This window comes from Pocillopora damicornis, chromosome 8, assembly GCF_964200805.1.
Source record: "Pocillopora damicornis chromosome 8, jaPocDami1.2, whole genome shotgun sequence".
NCBI classification, from domain to species: domain Eukaryota; kingdom Metazoa; phylum Cnidaria; class Anthozoa; order Scleractinia; family Pocilloporidae; genus Pocillopora; species Pocillopora damicornis.
In genome coordinates this window covers 4,179,603-4,202,868 of record NC_142677.1, presented here as the reverse complement: position 1 = coordinate 4,202,868, position 23,266 = coordinate 4,179,603, and the positions used below count along the sequence as shown (strand labels likewise).

Here is a 23,266-nt window from a genome sequence, read left to right as displayed (position 1 = left end):
ATCTACTAAGACCGAAAGGCAAAACTGTAAAGGTGAAATATTTGAGCACACCATCGATTGACCACGGAAAGCCGAGAAACGCTTGATGCTCTGAACAGATATCCATGTGGTGATACCCCGATTTAAGGCCCCATGTAAAAAACCAGTGGCCTTCCTCTAGGACTTGAGACAAAGAGGGAAGATCTTTATACTTGAACCTTCATTTGACCAGATAATTGTTAAATCAATTACTAAGCGCAGCTTTTTTACCCTCTGCTATTGTTAATGGGTTAACACAGAATATAGGAACGCTGTGTTCAACGATGCAGCCATGAGCTACGGCTGATTTGTAATTGGGCAACGAACACGGGGGGGGGGGGGGATACTCCGCAAAAGGAAGTTTTGTGCGGATGCGTTCACAGACCCGCGGGACAAACACTCAATTACTCAACAATTTTATAGCGCTATTCAAATAACTTAACACTTAAGAGACACGCTGAAACACTCACTAAGGAACATAAAATTCCATCCAGAACTTACAGAAACAAATATCTGCTCAACTTCGTAACGCAGATATTTTGATAGTCCAACATACACTTCGCTGGAATAGGGGTCTAGCTTGGAGGTCTGCTAGGGGGGGAGGAGAGGGTCCCCTATTTAGCGTGTGGTTTTTGGATATTTCAATGAAATTTCGGATCAATATCAGTATCTGAGCAACTGCCCACCTACCCCTCCCCTAACCCAACATTAAGCCTAACTTGTTATCAATTGACTGTTGTTGAGTTAGGGGAGGGGTAGGTGGGTAGTTGCCCAGATACTGATATTGATCCAAAATTTCTTTTGTTACCAGATTCCATATTTTGATTTGACTTACATAAATTTATCTCATGAACAAGAGGTACAAAGGTGACCAATATAAAGTAGCAATACACCAACAGTTTTTAAGATCAAGTGTTTCCTGACATGAAATCATAACTATTAACTCTTCACTCCCAAGATCTCATTAGCAATTCTCCTTACTGTCTGCCATACAATTATTGTAATATGATTTTGGAGAATTTGGTATTGGATCAAGTAATGATCCTCCAGTTGATACTATTCTTTATTCCCATCACTCTTCTGCTTGATATTGTATTGATATTGTAAGGAGAAATTCTGTCTTGGTCACTCATGAGAGTTATAGGGTTAAAGGGATTTAAATACCCATGGCTCTTTTACACCCTTAGCATCTCCATAAAAAGTGAAAAGTTTATCCAAAGTGTTATTCATTATAGCTTGAGTGAAACTAACTCTCATTTATGGGTACCATGGAAGGAATTGGAAGGTAAAGTTGCCTCTTTGACACTGGAATATTCCCTGTAAACAAGAGAAAAATTGGATTGGAAGGTAAAGTTACCTCTTGGACACTGGAATATTCCCTGTAAACAAGAGAAAAATGCCTTATTAGGATGAAGGGCTTGATATCCATTGATAGGGTTGTTTTTGTTCACACCAGCTTATCACTGCTTCTATCACAATGAATATATTTGTTTGGATGTTTCCACATGATTGTAGCTTCCTCTAATATTTTTTACTTTAATATGAAGGGGCTGCTCGTAACCATAAACTGAATAATTTTTAAGCAAGTAAATGGTAGTTAAAATAGAGGTGATGCAGACTAAAGAGAGAGGCTTCATCGAAACATTTTCATTTGCGTACTGATAAAGGTGACTTAAAAGGTTTTCAACAACTTTGAAACATTATTTTTACAAGTATCTGTCACACTCTGACACTTGCCAATTAGAGAGCGCGTAAGAAAGAAAAACGCAGGTACACTTTGGAAAAAACAACGGAACTAGTTTGGCAAGGACTGTCGCGACATTGTTTACTTTAAAAGCAAACGGAAAGTATTATTCGCACTCAACGACGATGAATTAGTGTGCGAAGTGTAACCTCGAAAGATTACCTAAGAGAACGAGCGGTCAATTCGAACGCAGACAGTGATCTTTATTGTTTTCAGATGATAGCGCTAAGACGAAATTTGCTTGATGAGAGTCGCGGTTGAGGTTGCGTGCGTGTGGTTCGAACTAAGAGAAAATACAACAGAACTAATCTAAGAAAAATGCGTTGCGAAATGTAACATTAACCTAACTAAAAGTGAAGCGATTGCACGGTAAACAGAATACCAAACTTATACCAATAATACATGCAAAAGGTGAACAACGTAAATGTAAAAGAAATTAAAACTTACTTTGGTCTAGCTACTAACGAAAGTAAATAGCTTGCAGCGAACGGTAGCAAATAGTTTGTAGCGATTATCTAGCAGCGACGATTTAGCAGTGATGATTTAGCAGCGATGACTAATAACGACGATGAAATAGAATCTTAACACGTGCACCGGCTTAAATAAAAATTTGATCAGAGATAACAAACTTGCTGTAATAATCATTAACTAACGAAAGACTTGTTGATAAAAATGAACCGGAAAAAAATTATAATAAAGTGTATATCAACTAAGCGTTTCGTAACTAACATTCCGGCCCCTTTAAAGGCGGAACCAGCTGATTGCCTTTAACTAAAAACATAAAACAAGGTTGAAACGCTTCGGCCTAAAAACTAAATGTCAGGGTCAACTGCTAAGCATTTGATGCCGGTGTTTTTGCTTTCCATGGTTGTCAGTGACAATGCTGTTTCTCGTCCATTAATGCCAAGCTCTTCAATGAGTCCCTCTGAACAGAAAGAAGTATTGGAACCATTATCCAAAAATACGTAGGTTTCCACGATCTTGTCGAGACCTGGTGCTTTAACCTTAAGAAGCAGTAGTGCTAATCCGGCTGAGGACGCAAGTTTGCCGTCATTTTCGCCGCAGCGACTATCACCTTTTCCCTTAACATAGCCATTCAACGCTTGGTTGCTGGGTTGACTTGAGAGGTTAGTCACTGCATGTGCAGAATCGCGTCCAGTCACAGCAGGTGCATCGCAGGTGCATCGCAGGGATGAAGGTAGCTCGAATGAATTTCCTTACATCCGGTTACTCGACAAAAACTCTCCTTGGGGCAGGAACTAACAGCATGGCTATGAACAAGACAATTAATGTAGAGGTCTTTGGAGTGTACGAACTTGGGGCTCTCATCGAGGGATTTAGCCTTGAAATTGACGCATTGTAAGAGCCAATGATTAGAATTACAAAGCAGACATATGATTTGGATGCGTCTTTTGCTAGCTTCTTTGTTCACTTGATCGGTGCGGGCTTCGTTCCGTACGGTGACGCAGGTCGCAAAGGGGAAGGCTTCTTCTTCTCTTTCATAGCTGATGGTGGCGTCGGAGGATGACTCGATACGTTATCAAATATAGCGTGCGTGGCTACTCTCGCTTTGGCCTTAACGAAGTCGTTCAAGTCTCTCTCTTCTGAATTTCGGTGATGCCTCCTGCAATATCACGCAATTTCAACTTTAGGCCTTAGGGCAGTATCTTGACGATCATTCTTAGTGTTTCCGGGTTCTCGGCTTTGCTGAGATATCCAGTGTCACCAACGGTGTTCGTCCATCCAGTTAGAAGAACTGAGAATCGACGTAATGCGACGCTATCTTCGGCTTTGATGGGCGGTCCATTGGTGAGCCTTTCAACGTACGCGGTCGCTATGCGATAACTTTGGCCATATCTGTCCTTCAGCAAAGTGCGCGCCTCTTGATATCCGTCTTCGGGTTTCATAGCTAGACAACTCCTCATCAACTCACGCACTTCGCCTGAGGTGTATTGTACTAAGTAATACAGGCGAGCACTGTTACTGGTCGTTCTACTCTCGATTAGGTTCTCGAATGCTTGTCCAAAGGACCAATACTCAATAGGGTTGCCACTAAAGGTTGGCACTTCTGACTCCGGTAAAGTGAGGGCAAGTGTACTATGCTGTTGTTGCTGAATGAGCTCCTGAATTCGCTGATTTTGCTGGTATTGCGCTTCCAGCATGGTACAGGCCAATCCGTCAGTCGCGGTAAGGTCGCGGAGAACCAGTTTGACATCGTTCATGTCTTCAGCCTTGAGGGCGTCGAGCGATTTCAAGCGTGGCTTACGATCAATTTCTCCATCGTGGAACGGGACCCAGCTCTTCGCGTTAGGATTCAGAGCTTCTCTCTCTACGCGTTCTGCTTTTGGTTCCTCTTGGTCATGCTGAGGTCGAGATTCTCTTTGAACTAAAGGTAGCTCATTCGGAGGTATTGGCTACTGTTTTGCGGTGAATTCTTGAGGAGGTGGGAGTGCCACAGATTTATCTTCCTGTCTGAAAAGTGAGGCAGAATTTTCGACATAAGACGCTTCAGCTGCGCCGTAAACGAGTTCTTCTGCTTGTGCCTTTGCGATTTCTGTTTGTAGCTAGAGAGCTTTCTTCATAAGTTGTGGTGCTAGCTCCTCCTTCTGAATTGCCTCATAGCTTCGTAGATTGGCCTTTTTTTTTGCAGCTGATGCTGAAGGGGCGCGAGAGCTCGCCGCGGAACTTGACTTGGAACAACGAGAGATTTTGGAGCCCCATGAGGTGGGACGCTCGAGAAGGTACATTATTACTCGCTGAATCGTCGGGATTTATCTCGGTATCCGGCCCCGCCGTAATGGCACGTGCTGGCGATAATAATCTATCGAAGTCCTTGACGTGTTCCGATGACACTACCCAGTTACATCTCCTGTGATATCCTCTATTCCGCGCTTTTATACTTCGATAAAGTAGGCGTTCGACTCATCGATATCGCGTTCCTTTTTTTAGCTGCTCGTGATAAGCGGCGTAGGCGCCCTCGAATTCTTGCAGAATCTGCACCTTTCTTTTGACTAATTCAATGTTTCCGAAATCTTACATAAGTTCGCGTATTTCATTTTGTGCTTTCGTAACGATACCTTTCTTTGCGCCTCTAGTTCTCTTTAATCTATCAAAACTTTCTGAGTTGATTCCGTCCCAGTCGAGGGTGGGATTTCATTCTCCAATGCGTGGATTTATTTATTCGACTTCGCTTTCCTTCGACATGTTTTAAATCGATTTCCTGAGGACGTGGTCGTTTGTTACATATCTTGCCGTTTGTCACGTAGTGAATTTCCACACGTGAAAGCGGGGTTATACAATACAATACAATATTTATTTGCCATATACGACATTTACACATGGAAAAAAAAAATGAAGAAAATTGATGACAGAAAATAAATGGCGAGAAAACCTGAAAGAAACCACGAGGCTTATAACAAGTCAGGTTTTCTCACTTAAAATAACTAATCTTATATTAGAATTACAATATGGACTTATGGTAATTAACTTTGACCGCGCACACGTACACACACACACACACACGCACACACATATTAAGTAAGTTAGTTAAGAATTACTGCCTTACAGAAGCTAATACTTAGAGAGAAGAAATTCCTTAAGCTTTCTTTTAAAAGAAGCGGAGGAGGGAGAACTAGGGGAACTTAGAACTAGGAGAACTTAGGGGTCGAAGGTTTGATGCAACAAATGGCTATTTCTTCAATAACTTCGCTTAAAAACTCGAACCAAACGTGGTAGATGTAAGAATAACTGGAGATTTGCCAAACTCGAACGAATGTAACCTCAAAAGGTAACCCAAAACATCGAGCGGACAATTCGAACGCACACAGTGATCTTTATTGTTTTTAGATGCTAGCGCTAAGACGAAATTTGCTTGATGAGAGTAGCGGTTGAGGTTGCGTGCGTGTGGTTCGAACTAAAGGAAATTACAACAGAAACTAAGAAAAATGCGTTGCTAAATGTAACATTAACCTAACTAGAAATGAAGCGATTGCACGGAAAACAGAATACGAAAACTATACCAATAATACATACAAAAGGTAAATAACGTAAATGTAAAAGAAATTAAAACTTACTTTGGTCTGGCTCCTAACGGCAGTAAATAGCTTGTAGCGAACGGTAGCAAATAGCTTGTAGCCATTATATAGCAGCGACGATTTAGCAGTGATGATTTAGCAGCGATGACTAAAAGCGACGATTGAAATAGAATCTTTACACGTGCACTTAAGTGGAAATTTGATCGGAGATAACAAACTTACTGTAATAATCATTAACTACCGAAAGACTTAGAAATGAACCAGAACAAAGCTATAATAAGGTGTAATTAACTAAGTGTTTCGAAACTAACACGAAGATTTACCTCCGTTCAATAAGTAAATGGCAAGGAAAGTAACTGTAAGTAAATTCAAATATTTGATTTTGAAGTTGTGAGAGTTTGCTCGTTTGTTTACTGCATTGGCATGTGTAAATCTGGTCTTTTCTCCACAAAAACCATATTCGAATGGGACACTTCAATTAGGCACAAGGGGATTTAATGCAGCTTTTTCTTGTTGAATTCCCAAATTTCTAAACTGAACGGACTGGAAAGACTCAGCAAAAGGGTCTTTGTAGTAGAACTTAAAACTTCGCTCGCCTTTTAACTACGAACAAATTGTGAGAGAGTTCAGATATTAAATCAATGAAAGTTCCATCGATTAATTCAATTGTAACCAAATTCCTCACGTTTTAACTTTCTGGGTACTTTCTGTGAAGGATTCAAATTATTTACAGGCGGGTTTTAAGCTGCTTGTCAACCAATTTAATGACAATTTTTCTCATACGAATTCATTTCGAAACCAATATTTTTCTGTTCACCAAAGTGATTTGAGAGAGAGAAAAGAGAGGATCAATAAGTTATTTATCGGTTGGAGGTAGTGACCAACGTCTTTGCTTAAAAATACTGCCCAGCCGGAAAAACAAGATATTTTTATGAAAAATGGCTGCGAAGGTAGGGATGACTAGCGACTAAATACAGGAATGGCTCCGACATGTAATTGGATGATAAAAATAGTAAAAGTTAATAAGTTATGTCTTAACACCTTGCTCATGAATATTGTTTAACCATGTGTCTCGAAGCGGAACAATTCGAAATAACACTGCGAGTGAAAACACCGATGTGTCAAACAAGAAATGGTTACTTTCATAACGAAAGGAAGGCAGAGCCTTTCTTTCTCATTCAGCGGGGTCTTCCAACGATGTTCCGGCGATGTTTAAGTCATCTGCTGACTAACTGCGCTAACTAAATTCATTTAGTCAGTTTTGGAGGACGATCAGAGACTGGAGCTATTCCTACATTGCATCGCTGACAGGAATGGCTCTGACTGGTGCTTTTAATTCTTTTTTTTTTTTGCGTAGTGATGGCACAATCACTCTTCTGACAGTTTTCGGCTAAAACCAGAAAGAGTAAAATGATTTTAGGAAACTTGTTCGAAACTAATGAAGACTGTTCATCACATGACCCTGTTTTGGAACGTATACATCTCGTTTGCTATTATATTACTACTGTTCTAGACAAGGTATTTACACCACGTAAATTTAAGAAAGAATTAGTACTGTAACATAGACCACGTTTCCTGTAAAGTACACGAGCCATCCTAACCTAATTTGCAAACTGCTTTCCAGGCACCATCTGTAATAAACCTCTTCAAATCTGCTAAGTTAGCTTCTACTGCCTCTCCAGGTATCAAAGATGCCTCGTTTGTATCCAATACGTCAGAAACAGACAGTTTAATGGTCTTCAATGGAGTAATGTTTTTCCTTAGTAAACCAGTAAAACATTTCTTGCAATCCTACAAGAGAAATAAACGGATGGTGAGGTGAGACAGGTGTGATAGGTAAGGGAGAAAAAATTTCAAACAATGAAACACAACATGCCTTGTGCGCCATCGTTTTGCCAGATGTGAAGTCTACAGGTACTTTGCTGTTGTTCTGCTCTTATTGCTCATTATTATAACAATTCTCAATCATCTCCATCTTCTCTTCTTGTTTGGTTTTTCCAACCTGATATTTCTCTTCTGTGTCTTTCGTTTGGTGGAAAAGAAATGTTTCTGGACCTCAGTTTTTTGATTCAGGTGCATTCCCTTTAGGTATAGCAGCCGACAGTGTACTTGTCGTATGTTTGTGCAGCACCATCGAAGTGAACAAACTTTAAGAGGAATTGACACTTTTCTCTAACTGTTTCAGCGCATCCTTATCTTCACAGACTTCAACATCATAGATCATTTTGAGCAATTTCGCCTTAAGGGATTGTTTTGTCCTCTCTATGGTTCTTTCCCCATTCTCGCCCACAATTCCTTTATTAAGACAGTCTCGTAGAGGTTTATCTCGCTGGCGCTGTTGTGGTATGCAGTATCACTAGATGCTTCCCGGTAGTCAGGATCCATGGAGCTATTTTCTGGGCGTGGGAACTGACTAGGGTTGTCTTCAAGAACCTACCCACATTCAAACATCTGTTCACGACCTTACTCAATCATTAAGAATTTTATTATATGAGTGTCACACTGTCTTTTTCTCTCTACTTTCGCATTTCGCAGACCCTTACATGGGGATTTACTTATAATTGTTTTGATAAAAGCGCCCGGGGGGGGGGGGGGTCGTACTGATCATATAATAAATATTACTGAAGAAGTACATGGCCCGGCATTAATAAAAGAGGGCTTTATTGAAAAGCATTGTAGAGTTCAATATAGGAAGAACGTAGTAAAACACTCTTTCAGTTTTTATCTCAGTGTATAAATTATTTAGCCAAAAGGAATAGCAAAAACAATAAAAAATAAAATAATGAACGCATGAGTAGGAGCTATTCCTGTCAGGAATATTCCTGTCAATACAGGAATGGCTCCAGTCTCTGATCGTCTGCCTGAACTGGCTAAATGAGCTTAGTCAGCGGAGCTAGTCAGTGAATAATTCTGTCATCGTCAGAGTAACGCTAAACTACCTCATTGGACAAGAAAGGCTCTGCAATCCCTTCGTTATGTTAGTAACCAGTTCTTGTTTGATACATCGGTGTTTTCACTTGCATTGATATTTCATTGTTCTGCTTCAAGACACACGGGTAAACAATACTCACGAGCAAGGAGTTAAGATATAACTTATTAACTTTTATTATTTTTATCATCGAATTACAGGTTGGAGCCATTCCTACATTTAGTCACTGGTGTAGGGATGTACTCGGTGACTTATGAAAGTGTTACCGTTGCCCGTGGGCAGATATAAGAAAATATAGACTGTACTAAGAACCAATCAGATTGCAGGATTCGTTTCCGTGACCTCTAAGAAAAAAGTAGAAATCCCTATCCAGTGGATAGGTGTTACAAAGCATATAGCGTTATCCATCAGATAGAGATTTATTCAGTGGATAGCACCATTCAGCCTTTCAACAACCAGGGCAAGGTGCTTTACCATCAGGACAAAGCACTTTTCTCTTTATTCTGGTTACTTAGAAACACTGGGAAGTCCTGGCTAAGCAAGATAATTTCTTGATTGAGTAAAACCATGTCACAACACCCAATAAATGTCACAGTCAGTTTTATTTAACCCTTAGACTCCCAAGATCTCATTAGTAATTCTCCTTACTGTCTGTCATACAATTCATACAATGTTAGTTTGGAGAATTTGGAATTGGATCAACTGATAATCCCCTCATTGATGTTTCCTTTATTCTCTTTACTTGTCTGCTTGATATTGTACTGATAAAGTAAGGAGAAATTCTGTCTTGGTCACTAGTGGGACTTTAGGGGTTGACCTGGTCTTTTGGTTAGTTTTGAAACCAATGTCAATCAGCCTACCTTTTTATTAGAACCAATAGCAAGTTGTTAGATTCCATAGGAGTTGTTTTCTATAGATTCTAATTTTAACCCATGTGACCAGTGGAATGGGTACATTATGAAATTCCCTTACCATATCTCTGTCTTGTGACGTCTTTCAGTCATAAGGAATTATCTGAATTCTGCCCATTTGACTATGGCTATATATGCAAGACAAGTTTTAATTATAAAGAACTTTTCATGGTGTCAATTAAGCGCATAAAACTTACAATCAGTATCCATATCACAACCTTAGGTGATTCTATTCATTAATACAAGCACCCTGTTATCGTGATCATATTCAATGCAGGCAGTTCCAGGGCAATGAAGGTTCATTTGACTTCTATTTTTCTGTCCATATTGGCAGCCTGCAAGAGCTAATGACACAACTCCTGAGAACACAACTGCAAGGCAGGAACTGAAGCAGGGGGAGAAATCAAGTGAAAGTTAAAAGGAACAAAGAGTTTTGGTGTTTCGTTCTACTTGCCATCTTCTTTCTTCCTATAAAATACTTATTTTATGTCAACTACATCCTCACACATTTTTATTTTTGGTTTATGTGGGATTGAATTGGCTTCTTCACCAAAAGAGAAGAAAATGATGCTGAAAAAAAACCTGAGCCAAGCTCTTTGCCTTGCAAGTCAGACTGGCAGACAACAAAATGACAATGGATGGAAATAAATGTTTGGAAGGCATGTTTCCAAAAGAGATGAGGGGAATCCCCAAACTCATGGACACTAAGATTCCCTTAACTCTTTAACCCCTAAGAGTGACCAGCATCTAATTTCTCCTTACAATATCACTCGTTAATCACACATTTAGGTCTCAAGAATAAAGGAAATGATCACCAACTTATGCAGCTCTTGATTGATGAACAAAATTCTCCTTGTCAGCACCTTAGGACATGTATGGAGAACAGTTGGGAGAATATACATAGTAATGTTTGGGTGTAAAAAGTTTTTATCCGCAGCTTTGACTACGTGACCATCGTATTCATGGTCTTGTAATATCAAACATAAACCGTCTCCGGCCAAGAATAAATTTGTAAAAAGACGCTTCAAACTGTCCATGAAGGCTAAAAAAAAAAAAATAACACAAATATATATAATATAATTTAATTGAGATAGTTAGACCGAAAGGTAATTTGGGTATGCAATTTTCAGAGCTTTATTTATAAGCGTCACGCTTATAAAGAAATATACAAACATATAATACATGCATGTACAGCCTTTTTTTTGCCTTAAAGAAAGGCATTTTTTTATCGTGTACGATTCAACAGCGATTTTGCAACTAAGATCTGTATGTTTTGGTGCCTATTAGCCTGTGTCAGGGCTCCTGCCTGTGCCTAATAGCTAAGAAGGCCGTACGCACGTGCGCTACGTTATGATGTCGAGTGTACTTAACACATGTTCTGCTATACGCTTAATTCCAAAATGGCGGCCACCGCGGATGGTCTGGGCCGAGTTGACACGAAAGCGAGGCATCGAGGGCCAACGCCAAAGACAACAGAAGATGGCGTCTCTTGCGAACACTCTTGTGTACGGTCCTCCGTTTTTAACTGAAGACGATATTCCGGGAAGTTCATTAAACGGAAGAGATCCGAATCGTTTAAAAAATTCTGAGCTGAAGTTTTGGTTGAAATGTCGCGGGGATAGCTGTAAAGGATTATCGACCAAAGCGCAACTTTGCAAGCGGTAAGATATGTGTCTATGTTGACTTCAAATCATTGCTGTGGTTGCTATGGCCTTGAATCTTACTGGATTCATTCCTTTACAGAGTCAACGACTACCTCCAAGCAAATGTTGCTCATCTCCTTGTGGATCCGGATGAAAACTTTATCTACACAAGGCGTAAACAGAATCGTAACAGAGTCTGTACTGAGGACCAAAGAGCCGAATCCGCCGATTCCGACTTGTCGACTCCGCCGGACCCGGACAACACAAAGAACATCGCTTTTCCTGCGAACGGATGGGGTACATCCCTTGCCAAAGGCCCGATGTTTACTCGTGCAGAATTAGAGAAACATATAAGTGATTCTGGAAAAAAGCATCGACATGGTGAGCATCATTCGCTGCCCACAGGATTACAAAAAGCCAAGCAGTTTCTGGCTGATGAGTATTTGCATGAAATACAAACGCACTCTGATCAGAGGTATTTTTACTTCCGTGCTAAGTGTTTTCATAGTTTCAAGGTCAATGAAGCACCGCACAACTTAAAACTAGCACTCTGTATGGTGACAGGAAATGTGGAGTATGCCTACTGTGGGCCAAGTTGTGCTGCAGGTAAATCTGGTTTTTGCAATCACATTCTGGCTTTAATGATAAAAGTTTGCAAATACACTATTTATAATTGCAAAGATGTGCGAGATTTGAAGGATGAGGAGGATGAAAATCCAACCAGTGCATGCACATCAGCTTTGCAAAATTGGTACAAATCAAGACTAGAAGGTATCTGCTCCCAGCCTGTCATGGATGTGGTTGTTTCAAATCCTGCAAATAATGCTGAACGTGCCAAAAAAACAGGAGTAACTTGTCTTCTGACAGAAGCAAGAAAGGGAGAAAGTGATCAGAAGAGGAAGCTTGAACAATTACTACATTCTCTTGAGCTGCATAGCTCAACGTTTGGCATAACTCAAGTGGTTGATCCCTCGAGTATTGATACATCACCTGTTGTTGACACTCGTTTTGGGCAATGCCCAGTTGGGTCATTTGGATCGTATCAGCTTTCCTTTACTGAATTGAACTTCACATTTGTAACCTTGTTTGATGGATTTGACTGTACAGAACACTGCACAGCAAATGAATTCCCGGCCTACCCTTCGTTCCCATTGGATGATTTCTGCGGATCATTTCAGACCCCTGACAACCTCACTGTTAAAGAAATGGAACTGCTGAAGAGCTTGACTGTTGGTGTTATAGAGGCAAACAAAATGGAAGAGAAAACCAGAGAGCAAGCAAGTTGTGAGGAATGGATGCGAGAAAGAAAATTGAGATTCACTGCCTCTAATTTTGGAAAAATTTCTCGAAGACAGAGGAACCACACCAAATTTGTGGAAGATCTTTTAGCACAGAAGACATTTTCTTCAGCTGCTGTAGAACATGGCAAAAAGTATGAGCCGGTGGCACTGAAGGAATATGAGAAACATATGAGGAAAATGGGAAAACCTGTAAAAGTGTTAAAGAGTGGACTGTTTGTTTCTCCGAAGGTTCCAATTTTAGGATGTTCCCCAGATGCCAAAATCATTGACTTGAGCTGCAAAGACAGGTTTGGGCTTGGTGAGGTAAAATGCCCATCGTCGAAATTCCATGTGACTCCCCTCGAGGCTTGTGATGACCCTGGCTTCTTTATGGAAAACAAAAATGGGAAGCCATCTTTAAAAAGAAGCCATGTTTACTACGATCAGGTGCAAGGACTTATGGGCCTATCAGGGGTACCATGGTGTGACTTTATTGTTTACACTAGTAAAGGACTAAGTGTGGAGAGGATCAAGTTTGATCAGGACCACTGGAACAACTTATGTAAAAAAACTATGTGACTATTATTTCAAGCACTTTCTTCCAGTTGCTGCTCTGTAAAACATAGCCAAAAAATACAAAGCAGTATGTTACAAATTTTATTGTCTAATGAATACTCATGATCTATTCATATGAAGTTAGTCGTGATCATAAATGTGTAAAGAAATCAAGACTACATTTGACTCAGATAATTGACGAACCCTCTCTAACTTACCGCTAACTCGAAGTAATTTACATTTTCCTTCAGGTCATTTTCTATATGATTTTTACCCTCGATAACTCAAATCATTGCTATTTCCCTGAGGCTTCAAGTAATCGGGAGCCAACTGTAGTTTTTTTTCTTTTTCTTTTTTTTTTTATAGAAACCAAATACCCTGACAAAGACAACTGGCCTTTTATCATAATTTATTGTAATAATAAAAAATACTGGCAAATATTTCAGCGTCAGTTGAGACTATTGAATAGAAAAATATTTGCAAAATTACTATATATTGGATTGCAATTTTGTAATCATAGCGTAAGTCTCTACGGTGTCTACATCACGTGGCAATGCACAATTTCAACAAACATCGTGCTGTTAATTAGCCCAAAAAGTTATTTTACAACTTACTTCTTGAAAATTTTACATACAAAATAAAAACTAAAAGGATAAGAATTGAATTAAAAAAATCATTTGCCAAGAGATTTCAACACCAGGGCCTTTTTCAGTTTTCCCTCAAACAAATATTTTGCTATCAAAACAAGTTATGCACTTATGATACTGTTCTGAAAATTGCATAGCATGGCACATACCGCCCACATTTGGTTTACAACCCCAAACAGGGTGAACGGTACTTCACTATCCCATATATGAAAATTTTTAATTTTATTTATTGCCCTTTCAACATGAATCCGAACAGAAGCGATCGACTGTGTCTCAACAACTTCTGCTGCGCTCATTTGACCCTTGCTTCCCAAAAAAGGTGGAATATTTAGGGACACTCCAAGGGGTAGAAGGTCCTGAATAGTAAAGCCTTTATCGGCCATGACAGAATCTCCCCTATTAAAAGGCAGATTCAGAAATCCTGATCTTGTAACAATTTCCCTGTCAGAAATATGACCAGTGTATAGCTGGCTGATGAAGGTACCGGTAATAGCACCTCCTGGTGAGATGCCAATCAAACCTTTAAGAGTTGTGTGGTTTTTGTAAGAACTGAAAAGTTCACTGTTAAGGCGTAGACTCTTGGGCATCTGGCATCGTACCTCAGTACAGTCAATAACGACCCTAGTTGAGGGGTATTTGTCTTTAAAGTCAGCAGGCATGCACAAATCCACTTTTGCTCTTGATGGCCACACTGGAATTACACTGAATTTTAAGAACATAAAATTTATCCATGAAATTATTATTCTGCTTACTGTTGTCTGTGAGACTCCATACAAGTGGCTTAAATGCTCCTCCTTGAACCCCTGCCTTAGTCTGCAAAGGGTCAAAAAGAATTCTTCCTTTGGGCTCAATTGGCGCGGCGTGGCCTACCCTGCTTGGGAATATCTTCCTCATCCCTCTGACAGGGTGGGGAGGGGACATCACATGGTGAATCCGAGTGCCAGTAATTTATATTTTCCCCTTTCTTACCAGGATCTAAAAACGCGAAAACACTTTCTAAGACATTTTTGTTTGGGAACCCCGTATAAAAAGCGACATCCTTCTCCGAGGGCAAAAATTTCTTAATGCAGAACACTCTTGACTGCAAGGAATCGTTCCGGCGTTTAAGTTCCTCTACTTCCGACTGGAAATTGTTATTTGAAATAGTGATTTTACGGATTTCCCCGACAAGCCGTTCATTTTCAAGTTTAAGTTCGCAAATAAGAGCTTCCAGATCCTCAGCTGGTTCTTCTACTGTGGTGCTTGCCGAATCTGCTAGTGTTGACGGGGAGGAAGCGCGAGATTCTTGAAATGTCACTAGATCGCACGTGGAACAGTTGTCGACTCGTGCTGGCGCAATTGTCGTCTCCTGTGATTTTATCGCGGTTTTTTTTAAAATCAGAGTTCTTTTCCTCGGTGATTTTCGCTTGATCGGCGAACCCTGCTTCCAAGGAAACAAAGATGGGACTGCCATGGATTTCAAACTCTTTTTACGGCCTGTGAGTGACGGTAGATAATCTGACGATTTGAAATGTCGCGAGCAAACTCTCGTGTGTTCTGTCACCTTGAAATCTTTACCCTCATCTCTTCAAATGGCAACGATCCACTTCATAAATAAATCTCTATTTTCAGGAAACTTGTGGTAAGAGATCTTAATACCATCTTCTTCGTAAACTTTCTTAGTGCAGCCAGGGACACAGCAATTTTGCGGCATGATGCGCTTTTTCTTTGCCATTAATTTACATACGTAAACACGAGACTAGGCCCTCGATGCCTCGTTTTCATGCTATTCGATCCAGACTCTCATCGGCCGCCGCCATTTTGGAATTAGGAGTATTGTGAATCCTTCTCGTGACCACGAAAATAACCGCCAGTTGTTGGTACACTCCGTGATACATACACATACAGGTAGCCGCATTGCACAAAATGGCGGATGAATAACACCACCTTTTCGAATATTTCCCGCCGTTCACGAAAATAAATTAAGCGAGAGGAATAAAAGAAGAGGCCGGTGCAATTTTTCGCAGTTTTTTCCAAAGAAGATTAGACGTAGGGGATCGAAGAAGACATCTGATTTGAGTACTACGTTCACCACCTCGACTGGTCAAGGTGATTTCGAAAATCCTTCTCATCAGGCGTTGCAACCTAGACCAATTTTACATGCCTTGCTGGTAAGTCTTAATTTTGCATCTATTAAAAATATTTTCGATTCTGTTTTTTACAGTCATTTTAAGCTTAAGTTCTTCTAGCATGTACTCTATAAATTATATTCGGGTGTGCCACATGTCAGGAAAAGATCAGGAAAGAAGTCATGGAATTTTATTTTGAGTCATGGGTAGTTGGCATGTTTCAAAAAAGTCAAGGAAAACTGATGTCTGTAGTAACCAAGATATTTTTTATTCGACAGACTGTTTTTTTTTTCCACATATATATGGGAAACTGTTTTGTTCATGAGATGTGATGAATCACACACAATGACAGTATTAATTTTTTTATTCCTCGTTATTTTCCTTTATATTGGGCTGAAGCTTATATAATTAATACCTCCTCTTTTCCAACGAGGATTTAGTTAGTACAAGCATATAAACTGAGATAAATAATTTATAAAAATGTTCCAATAAATTGTATAACTGTATCTCATGTGCACATTCATTAAGTGCCATTTATTTCTGCTTATACATTAAGAGGCAACTGCAGTTCCCATCCTCTTTCTTAAAGCTTCTCTTTTTATTGTTACCAATTATTTCTCCAGCCTCCTTTAAGCACCCTCATGTGCTAGTCAAATGTTTTTTCTATTGAATTCTACCAACCTGAGTTGTGAAATGAAAGGCCCCAATTACTATTAACAGGATTATAAGCTGTCTTCATTTAGCTATTTTGTTTTGAATCTGACCCCTGTGTCTTTGACTGTGTCCCAGGCCCCTGTGCCATAATTTTCTATTTTGCATTTCAGGATTAAATTGAGTAATAAATTATATGTAATAATAAGTATTGTTTATTAAATGTTTCTCACAGGTTTAATTTCAGCTAGTTCTGTTTATGGGAATTGTATCCATTTTGAAGCCACTGAAAAGTTGATGGAAAGCTTTGAAAGGGAAAACAACGTCACCCCTTCACTTGCCAGAGACACATATTCTCATGATCACACTTACCAAGTAAGATGAATGCATTTTTTGCTTTAGAACGTTAAAATTTTGGAATTATTACTAACATTAATCTTGCTTTTGTCAACACTTTCTGGTTATTTTTAACTCATCCTAATTATTTTGGTTTAAGTTAAATAATGTTAGAGCATAATTTATGTATTTAAACAGCTAGGCCCCCCTCAGAGTACAGCTATTTATAAATCTTAGTTTATCATATTCTTGGAGAAATGACAAGTGCATTATTTGCTGTAAGTAGTTGTAAACATCATATTTTTCCATTTGTATCTGTTATTTAAGTAAAGACTATCTGAAATGATTGTAGCATTTCCACAGTCTACTTACTTGTTGTTCTTGCTGTTTTTCTATCTCAGGAGGAACATCATGACTTATTGCCTTTGAATGGGAATAATTTTACCATTTTTGTACATGGAAATAAACAGCATGGAATAGTTGGCCTCCATGGTGTACTTATCACTTGCTTTTTCTGTGATCACCAGTGTCACAACTGTGAGCATGTAACAAAAGTAGCAGAATCTGAGCAAACAACGGAACACGAAATGCCTGATTTTCTGATTGATTTTTTTACCGAGAAATATTTTCGAGAGTCTACTGAATCAGTTGCAGCAGCCATCACTTGGAAAAGTGGTGGCTGCTGAAAAGAGTGGAAAATAAGATCAGTATCTTGTAACAGAAATACCATTCCATCTATCAACAACACAAAAAAAGTATTCTCCTCTCTGGAAGATGTTCTTTGTGGCCAAATTTCAACCACTGATTTGGTGCTGCCTACTCCCAACTTGTCTCCCTCCTGCCCAAAGTGTTCATGGCAGTGCATAAGTCAGACTACACAAGCTTTGTGCTTTTTGAAAAAGCAGACATGGCAATGTGAAGGTAAGAAATTCCCTGTGTTAATTATCTGATCTCTTAAAGTGTTCAAGTTGTGTTCACTGTCATGAATGGGATAGAAATGGCTGAAAAATGAAAACCATACAGGGAAGGTTGTCCAGGTAATGTGAAAATTTCATTCAGATTTTAAACCAGTTGATTGGATGATAGCTGTCAACAGCCTGGCATGAGGCATCCATTGGGAGCTGACAGCAAGCCAAATAAATTATGTTATTATTTTGCCTCAGCTCAAGGTGAATACAGGTGTACTGCTAAAAACCAACACAAGGTTTTTGTATAGCTCTAGCACAGATATTTCTCAGCCATGGATGGCAACCAGAAATCAGAAATGTTCTCCTCTTTGTTATATAATTATTACCAAATTTTCATTCGTAATCTTTTGTTTCACATTCTAAAACTGGAGTTTTTAAATTTGGGGTGAAGTTATCAGTGCATCAAAAATAACAACATTCACCTTCCAGTTGTTGTCCATGGATCAAACTATTTGTCTGTGCTTAAGCTCCCTATTTACAATCATAATATAACTTAAATTTATATATTCTCAAAGCGTAAATGTTCTGAATACAATATGAAATGGTTCATGCCTGTGGCAACTAACACATCACTTATGAGTAATTTTAGTATCTTATTCTGTATCATAAGTTAATTCTCTGTTGCAGTTTAAAAGTTGAAGTCTTACAGGCCTACACACTTATTACATGTTACTTTGATGTTGTGTTGAGAATGGCCTAATGAAAATTACATAATGTTGAAATTTTTTCAAGTAATCACATACCACCCAATAGTTAACAGTGAATTTGAAAATAACATTATTGTGACATTTGAATACCAAATAATGTACTTTGTTCGATAAATTTAAATGTTTCTGGAACACATGCAGCAGACACTTATAACAACAATTATAATTTACAACAATTATACTAAACAATCAAAGACTCATTTGTCTGCACATGATGGTTTACAATGAGAATCAGGTACCAGAAAAAAAACAAATAATCAATAAATTAAGAGCTGAGGGTTCTGATTTATTGTATCTCTGAAGTTTTGCCTGTGACATTGACTGAAAAGCATTGTCTTAACCCTTTAACTCCCAAGATCTCATCAGTAATTCTCCTTACTGTCTGCCATACAGTTCTTGTGATGTTAGTTCGGAGAATTTGGTATTGGATCAACTTATAATCCTCAAATTGATATTTTTCTTTATTCTCATCACTTGTCTGCTTGATATTATATTGATATTGTAAGGAGAAATTCGGTCTTGGTCACTTATAGGAGTGAAAGGGTTAAGAATGATATAAAATTGTACATGTATGTCATTCAATTGTCTTTCAAAAAGCTATATTTAAATTATGTTCTCTTTTTTTAGGTGCACTCTATTTACATACCACGGTGTCTGGCAAGAGATCATGGCTGATGCACATGTATTGGACTTCAAGAGGATGTTATTGTACTACCACTGGCGTTTTGCTTGCTGCAGTTTCGTGAACCTTCTTGACATAAACTATGAAGAAGGTTTTTGTTGTGCCATCTCTGGCAAAGATAACAGTCTGCACTTTGTCATTTGTGATGCTAAAGCACTATCCTTCAGACAAGAGCTTTGTACTTCTCTGAAGTCTACTTATTCATCACCGAGTCCATCGACTGTACCATGAGAACAGGAAGATAAGTTGCTATTTATGCTTATGATTTTTTTTAAAAATATACTATGCATTATTTATTCTATTATTTTGGTTCCCAGTATGATTCAAGGAGTTCTATTTTAGAATGTGAGCATGATATAATATATTAATCTGTTGATGCAAAGACTATGACTTGATTCAGTTTGATTACTGATTAATATAATAATTTTAAATATTTTTAATCCTTCACCTTGGGCTGGCACCTTGTCGTGGTGGTGAAGCTTGTGTGTCTCATTGACCCTGCAAAGACCTTGGAATGAGGTCTTCTTTTTCTGGATCAGTTGAGGGGTTGAGACCAGACTAAGACCAGCTCCAGTTCCTCCTACATTCAGTGAGATGGACTTTTAATGTGTCTAAATATCACCTGTTTTTATTTGCTTTGTTTGAAGAGATCTGCATTTAGGCTAATTATTTAATATTTTATGACATCACTAGGCATCGTGACAGGGTTTACCTTGCTGAAAAACATGTCAGGCAGATGGTAGATCAAGTAGGCCGTGATGTTAGCAAGGTTACATTACACAGTAATGACCTCTTTACACCTGGAGTTGCAGCATTGTGCACCTGCCTAAGGTAGATTTCTTTCCTGGTGCATTTTGTTCTGTGGATCTGATGTCTCTTTTCCAACACCTATTACTGGACTTTTCAATCCATTAGGGGAAGCTTCCCCACTTCTCCCCCAATTGGACTCCTTGGAAACATTTTACCGCAGACTCATTGGCAACGGACCTGTCGAGCAGTGTCCTGAAGACATGCTTCTACTCCTGCAAACTTTTCCCCTCCTGTTTGACATTGTGGAAGGAGATCAGCTTCTTGAGACCTTGACTGCATTTATTACTGACCTGTTGGAAAAAGCAAAGTCTCCGTTCAGCAGAAATGGATCAATACCAGATGCTGTGCAATTGGATGTACACCGCACAAATGATGTAGAATACTATCCTTGCCTGCCTGTGGTAAGAAATCATGGTGACTATTGCCTGGATGACACAACTCCAAACATCTGCGCAAAGAGGAGTACTCGACACCCATCCTTACTTCCTGGAGTTTTCTTAGTGCACTGTAAACACGGTACAATAATGTTATGGGTTTGTATTAATATTTGTATTAATTTCTACGACGAACAACATTACTTCTGATTTTAAAGAATGTAAATTTCAGTTCACTCTGACCCCCAACTAGCTATTGTTACCCTTTGTTTATTCCAGATTATCCTGACAAGCTCCGGGTTTACGCTCTGCCTGTGGTTTTAGTTATCAGGCTTAGGTTTTTCTCAACAAATGTCATTTTCTTGAAAGACCGAAACTGTTTGTAACGCTTAGTTTTCAGAAGCATAACATCTGCAGCTGTCAAGTCAAAGAATCGCACAAATTAACTAACTTAACTGTTTTGTTTTGTTTTGTTTTTTGCTGTTTACTGACTAAATCGAAGTTTTTCTTACAATTTATTGGCTAAATGGCATAACGACCTGTATAAATAAAGGTTGTTGATTTCTATTGTCTAGTGATGTACCCCAGTTACACCCTCTCTTCAGCCTTCATTACATGTTCTTACACAACATGCTTTCATGCACTCATGTTGCTGTGATTATGTTTAAAACGGTTTTATATCTTCTCTTCTGATTTCCATTTTAGGTACAACTTATGGATTTAGTGTAATGCTTTGCAATGAATCTCCCAACATGCCATTTACAGTGTTTTGAATGCGTTTCTCAGGAGGTAAGGTCGATTTAATGTGCATGTGTATGTTGTGGCCTTTGATTGGATGCCGTTGTGTGTGAAGAAAATTTCTTTTTAGTACCTGGGCCCGGTTTGAAGGATGCATAACGCTATTCACCGGAAAAATCACTATCTAGTGGATAGCGTTGTATGTTATCACAACACTTAAAGGTGAGTACTGATTAATTCTGTGGATAGCGTTATCCACCCGTTGGACAACCGGGGCCTGGTTTTTTGGGAGTTTTTCTTCTCTTGATTTCCTCTATCAGAGTGATTTTATATTAAACGAGTCATAATAAATGTAGCTTCATTACAATTTTTCTGCCTTTTTTTCGACAGATCCCTGCCAGATTGTCTACAACAACGCTTACAATTTGCGTTCGTGTTGTTAAATCGGGATCCTGTCTTTTTCAAGAACTCTCAGTTCCTTGTGGATCGATTGCGTTGGCGGAATCATACAGGTACGTAAATCACCCCAAAACTGGCTTTTTTGGTTTGGCCGTCTTTCATCTTCGGTGTTCATTTAACTATGCTCTCGGGTCTATCCCCTCCTACTAATCTAATGGCACATTACGCACATTTATTGAAGCACATTCGAAGTAATGTTTTAATCTTAACTTTGTCAGTACCAATGCAAAGCAATCGAACCTGTTTTTTTTTTCCTTTTTCAGGTTGCTCTGATGCTTACAACCTCTCCCGTTATCCTCAGTGGGACACCTTAAACAGTCAGGCAGCAGAACAAGCCAATTCATGCTTGAAGTCTCTTAAAGGATCCTTGTCATACATGAACGAAAAGAACTTCATGACTTATTGTAAAATATTCATTTGGTATCGAAATTCGCTACGGCGTAAGCAGCTCGAGTCCCAAGGTGTAGCAATGTAACAGTTTTCAGTGGTTATACAGTTTTAGAAACCGGAATAAATGGTAGAAAAGAACGCGGTGGTTAAAGTAAAACAGTTTTTAGTGGTTTTACAGTTTTAGCTAGTTTTAGCGTCAAGTGCCTGCTGAAGCCGTCGGTTGAGAATCAGATCTTTCGCCTTAATTAATTCGACTAATTTGAACAGATCGGCGGCCGCTGTGTAACGAATTGTCTCTAGTTTGTCGATACATTTCAAGCTTTATCTTGAATGAAAATTGACCGTAATTTATTTTAGCGTGGTAATACAGTGTGGATTTAAATTAATTTGAACAGGCTGTCCAATGCAAAACGGCCTGTCTTATTTTATTTCGAACATTCCCGCCCTTTTCAATTTCTTTCTTGTCTGCATCTTGAATGAAAATTAATCGTTTTGAAGTTTCTTTCAAGTTTGTTTCATTCGGCGACTGTTTGTTGGGAATTTGAGGCTTCATCTCATAAAGTAATTGATCTCTTGTTTCTGTTTATTTCCACATTTCGGCATTTTCTCCCGCTGCGAAGAAATTATTTGATTTCGTACAGTTTCAAAACTGGTTTCTACTCTCTGTTTTGTTTTGATTTTTACGTGTTTTGTCTTTTGTTGTTGCTGTGAGCTAATTTTGAACATCTTGAGTTCATTTAACTGATTGCGTCTCAAGATCATTTGAGGTGCCATGGGCAGATTTTGCTTTGTCATGAAAGTATTTAGTTTAACCGTAGGCGATTTTAATTCAACACCGATGATCCACTATAAACTGTACTTTTAATATTTCAGCCGCTTATTTACCAGAATGGAAAAAAATATATTCTTAAGTGCAGTAAACAACACATAACCGTGGAGCTCCGCTTTTAGGCTTGCCTAAATATATATATTAACAAGACTAAATGATAGAAAATAGTTTCTTGCCTTTTGTTTCCCTTTCTAATCTTGATCATGATTAGTAACACTTGACTGACTACGAGGCTGTTCATTGCAATGTAAATGATTTTCTTAAGTCGGACAAAGTTTCGATTGTTTTGTCCGCGTAACGTCATCATTCCGGTTTATTCAGAGTAATTTAAACATACTTATCAAATGAGTTGGGCCTTTTTTGTGTTGCGGTTTCGTTTAAATACCCTTCCTGTTTTGGTACAAATGCTTATGATAGATAGATTTACCACACTAAGGAAAAAAGGCTGCATAG

General features: G+C 38.8%; 2 protein-coding genes, 2 long non-coding RNA genes and 2 pseudogenes across 6 annotated transcripts; 3 read left to right on the top strand and 3 right to left on the bottom strand.

The window, feature by feature from the left end:
* Window positions 1-1,119: 1,119 nt before the first annotated feature.
* On the bottom strand, window positions 1,120-6,032 carry LOC149041026 (uncharacterized). Its single transcript, XR_016189086.1, has 2 exons — window positions 5,836-6,032; window positions 1,120-1,397 (listed from the first exon to the last, which is right to left on the bottom strand). It is a non-coding gene; the product is annotated as an uncharacterized LOC149041026 (long non-coding RNA).
* LOC149041027 (uncharacterized) lies at window positions 3,280-4,395 on the bottom strand. The gene has a single exon (XM_089214305.1). It carries the CDS (start codon window positions 3,982-3,984, stop codon window positions 3,418-3,420), a length of 567 nt encoding a protein of 188 aa, XP_089070431.1. The 5' UTR covers window positions 3,985-4,395; the 3' UTR covers window positions 3,280-3,417.
* Window positions 6,023-10,454, top strand: LOC149041025 (uncharacterized). The gene is made up of 2 exons (XR_016189095.1): window positions 6,023-6,154; window positions 9,971-10,454. It is a non-coding gene; the product is annotated as an uncharacterized LOC149041025 (long non-coding RNA).
* Window positions 10,455-11,091: 637 nt separating this feature from the next.
* LOC149041024 (uncharacterized) lies at window positions 11,092-13,312 on the top strand (annotated as a pseudogene). The gene is made up of 2 exons (XR_016189052.1): window positions 11,092-11,297; window positions 11,380-13,312. The product of XR_016189052.1 is annotated as an uncharacterized LOC149041024 (transcript).
* A 461-nt stretch (window positions 13,313-13,773) lies between these two features.
* On the bottom strand, window positions 13,774-15,214 carry LOC149041023 (uncharacterized). Its single transcript, XM_089214679.1, has 2 exons — window positions 14,879-15,214; window positions 13,774-14,627 (listed from the first exon to the last, which is right to left on the bottom strand). Exons 1-2 carry the CDS (start codon window positions 15,212-15,214, stop codon window positions 13,863-13,865), a joined length of 1,101 nt encoding a protein of 366 aa, XP_089070805.1. The 3' UTR covers window positions 13,774-13,862.
* A 4,081-nt stretch (window positions 15,215-19,295) lies between these two features.
* LOC149041022 (uncharacterized) lies at window positions 19,296-22,141 on the top strand (annotated as a pseudogene). Its single transcript, XR_016189194.1, has 5 exons — window positions 19,296-19,391; window positions 19,875-20,539; window positions 21,103-21,186; window positions 21,526-21,647; window positions 21,858-22,141. The product of XR_016189194.1 is annotated as an uncharacterized LOC149041022 (transcript).
* Window positions 22,142-23,266: the final 1,125 nt, after the last annotated feature.

Excerpts from the sequence above, each read along its gene's own strand:
- LOC149041023 (XM_089214679.1), bottom strand. The coding sequence starts at position 15,214 with ATGGCAGTCCCATCTTTGTTTCCTTGGAAGCAGGGTTCGCCGATCAAG. Across the intron at positions 14,628-14,878 it reads ATAACAATTTCCAGTCGGAA|GCCACGCCGCGCCAATTGAG; the intron begins GTAGAGGAACTT and ends CAAGCAGGGTAG.
- LOC149041027 (XM_089214305.1), bottom strand. The coding sequence starts at position 3,984 with ATGAACGATGTCAAACTGGTTCTCCGCGACCTTACCGCGACTGACGGA.